The 2,732-nt window shown below is 42.2% G+C and overlaps 1 protein-coding gene across 1 annotated transcript; it reads left to right on the top strand.

Annotated features, from left to right (window-relative positions):
- Window positions 1–520: 520 nt before the first annotated feature.
- On the top strand, window positions 521–2,462 carry ZFAND2A (zinc finger, AN1-type domain 2A; the record flags this gene model as incomplete). Its single annotated transcript, XM_010283461.1, is given in 5 exon segments — window positions 521–615; window positions 1,250–1,381; window positions 1,583–1,734; window positions 2,262–2,410; window positions 2,413–2,462. Coding segments are annotated over 5 exon segments (578 nt in total), but the record flags the coding sequence as incomplete, so codon positions are not given.
- Window positions 2,463–2,732: the final 270 nt, after the last annotated feature.

The following is a 2,732-nucleotide window of genomic DNA, read 5'->3' as shown; positions in this document are numbered from 1 at the left end:
GGCTCCTCCCCCCAGCGGCCCCCGTAAGGGATGGGGGGCCCAAACCCTGTACCCCGAGTCTGTGCAAGGGTGCTCTGCTTAGAAGCAGATGCTAGTGCTGCTCCTGCAATCCCTCTTAAGTAAGTCTAGTAAAGGAGTAGTAGTTGAGCGCAGCGCCTCTTGTTCCCGTACGTTGTTAGACTGTTAAGGGACGTCTTCTAAAGAATGAAAAGATTTTTGGGTCTGGGCTTTGGATTTGTGCTTCCAACTCCTGGCTCTTGACTAATGCGTCGCTAAAGCTTTTGCATTCGAGGAGCTCCTGAGGTATTTATGGCTTGTGTTAGTCTGATGCTGTAGATGAAAAAAGGGGAAACAATTTTTTTTTAATATATGTGAAGAATGGCATACTTTGTCTAGAGATAACTGGATTGTGATGACAAAAACTATTTGCTTTACAATTTGTTTGTAGTCTTTTGTGAGTATTCTCCCAGCTGTTAGCTGTGCTCCATAAGAATGTTTTCTTTTTTTATTCATCTCCCAGACTTCCTTCCTCTGAAATGTGATGCATGTGGGGAAATATTCTGTAAAGAGCACATCCGTTACGATGATCACGAGTGTAGCTCTTCCTACAAGAAAGTAAGTTCTTATACATGAGTCAGTAATTCACAGTGCAGAATTGCTAAGTCATGTATAATGGCTGCTCTGAAACTTGACCTGTGGCTTCAATAAAAGCTGAGGAGAGAACCACAAGGTGGAAGTTAATGATACAACTGAATTTCAAATATATAGAAAAATAACATTTCAGAGGCCAGTACTGTTAGAATCTAGTTTATTTCACTTATACCACATGTTCCCAGAAAGAAGTGCTTCATATTTTAAGTAATGTATTGTGGCCTAAAACTTTCTGCAGCCCCGCTTTAAGTTGAAGGACAGCAAACGTGAAACTACAGAAGAAATAAATAGAATAAGTGGGGTCAAACTTTGATCTCTTGGACGTTGAAGTGTTCAAAGACTGTAATTCCAGAAAGCCTACAAGCATATTTAAAGTCCACCTCCCAAATATGTTGCTACAGATTGATTTGGCAAAGCATGTCTGACTGCTGCTTTGGATAATGGTTTGCAGTTGCCTCTGAAGTATATCTTTAAAAGCATTAGTAAATGTGTGGAACGTAAAACACTTGTGAATATGCTTCCATCACCCATGGGTAAAAGAAGGGGAAAGACAGAAAACCAATTGAGTTGGACTTTAATTTGTGTCGTATGTTCTTAGAACGTGCAGGTTCCAGTGTGTCCTCTTTGTAATGCACCTATCCCGGTACAGAAGGGGGAAATACCAGATGTTGTGGTTGGAGCCCACATGGATAAAAACTGCAAATACAATCCAGCCCAGCAAAAGCAGAGGGTAAGGAAACTGCTGTTGAAGTCTAAACTGCCTGCCTAATGCTTGTGAAGTTCTCCTGACAACAGAATGTGTAGAAGCTTGTTCTGTTTCATCTTAATTCTAAGGGTGCTTGAGCATTTGTGCTTCAGCTTGGTCGTTACTTGGGAAGCTGATCACAGAAAGCAAGCAGGCATTGCCAACTTCATGTCCTCTGTTATTTAGATCTTCACAAACAAGTGCTTAAAGCCAGGCTGCAAAAGGAAAGAGATGATGAAGGTAGTTTGTGAACAGTGTGGTGGCAACTTCTGCATAAAACATCGTCATCCTCTGGATCATGACTGTAAAGGGAGCAGCCACCCCACCTCCAAGGCAGGGTAAGCTGTATTTATGGTACTTTGAACTCAAGCTGGAGTTTCAGAGCTGGTATCAGGGGTTGGTGGGGAGCTCAGACAAATAGGGAATTCTGTAAACTACTGGCCATCTCAAGAAGACGCAAAGAGGAAATAGTGGCTATCTGAGGTTTAGTTTCTGAAAGTCAGTGAGCTAAGATAAAAGCTTTTCAAATGCTTGTCCAAAATTCTTCCAAGCTTACCTATGTCAGTCTCTCCTAATTAAGAACAGGCACTGGCCAACTCAAGTACCCTTTGGGATCTGGGTCTAAATATAGAATCCTAAAGTTCTGACCAGCACCTTGAAGTAACCAAGAACAATTAATACCCTGCCAAGCCAAGTTTAAACTCAATTTTAATAAAAATCTGTCTCTTGTGGGTAGATGTATCTTCACTGTTCTGTGTGATAGGAGTGTAAGATTTGACAGATGCAGATAATTAAACTGGATGGAAGAGTGAAACTACTGGCAGTGTGCATAAGAGGTGCTGAGCCTGGTTGTGTTTCTTTGTAGATCTGCAGCTCTGATGAGAGCCTCTCAAACTGCCTTCAAGTCAACGGGAGCAATTGGAGTGCCATCTAATGGGAGACTTCAGCACAACAGGTATAAGCTGTAGAAGGAGAAAAGGCAAACATTCTTTTCAAAAGAGTCTTGTGTCAACACGGTGCCACTGTCATACCTCTAACTGCTCTAGAGTTGGCAGTTGACCTTTAATTAGTGTTGGGAGTGCAGTAGGGGGGTTCTGACAGCACGAGTAAATTTTTACTTCTCTGTACTGTAGTGATTAAAATGGCTATATAGACACAAGCATTAGGACATCAAATTGTTGTAACAGCAGGCTGGTCTCCCACCTGCTCAGCGTGAGGCTTGGTCAAGTTCTGGAAGAATGGGGTGTCTTCCAAATGTGGAGGAAAGCATAGCAAGCATCTAAATTAATAGAAATGGCCCAAGCCCTTCCCTGCTGTATCTCCTTGTGACTGAATG

Source organism: Phaethon lepturus, unplaced genomic scaffold, assembly GCF_000687285.1.
Source record: "Phaethon lepturus isolate BGI_N335 unplaced genomic scaffold, ASM68728v1 scaffold40943, whole genome shotgun sequence".
In the NCBI taxonomy this organism is placed as follows: domain Eukaryota; kingdom Metazoa; phylum Chordata; class Aves; order Phaethontiformes; family Phaethontidae; genus Phaethon; species Phaethon lepturus.
The sequence above is the reverse complement of the archived record's forward strand: the minus strand, read 5'-3'. Positions and strand labels throughout refer to the sequence as shown.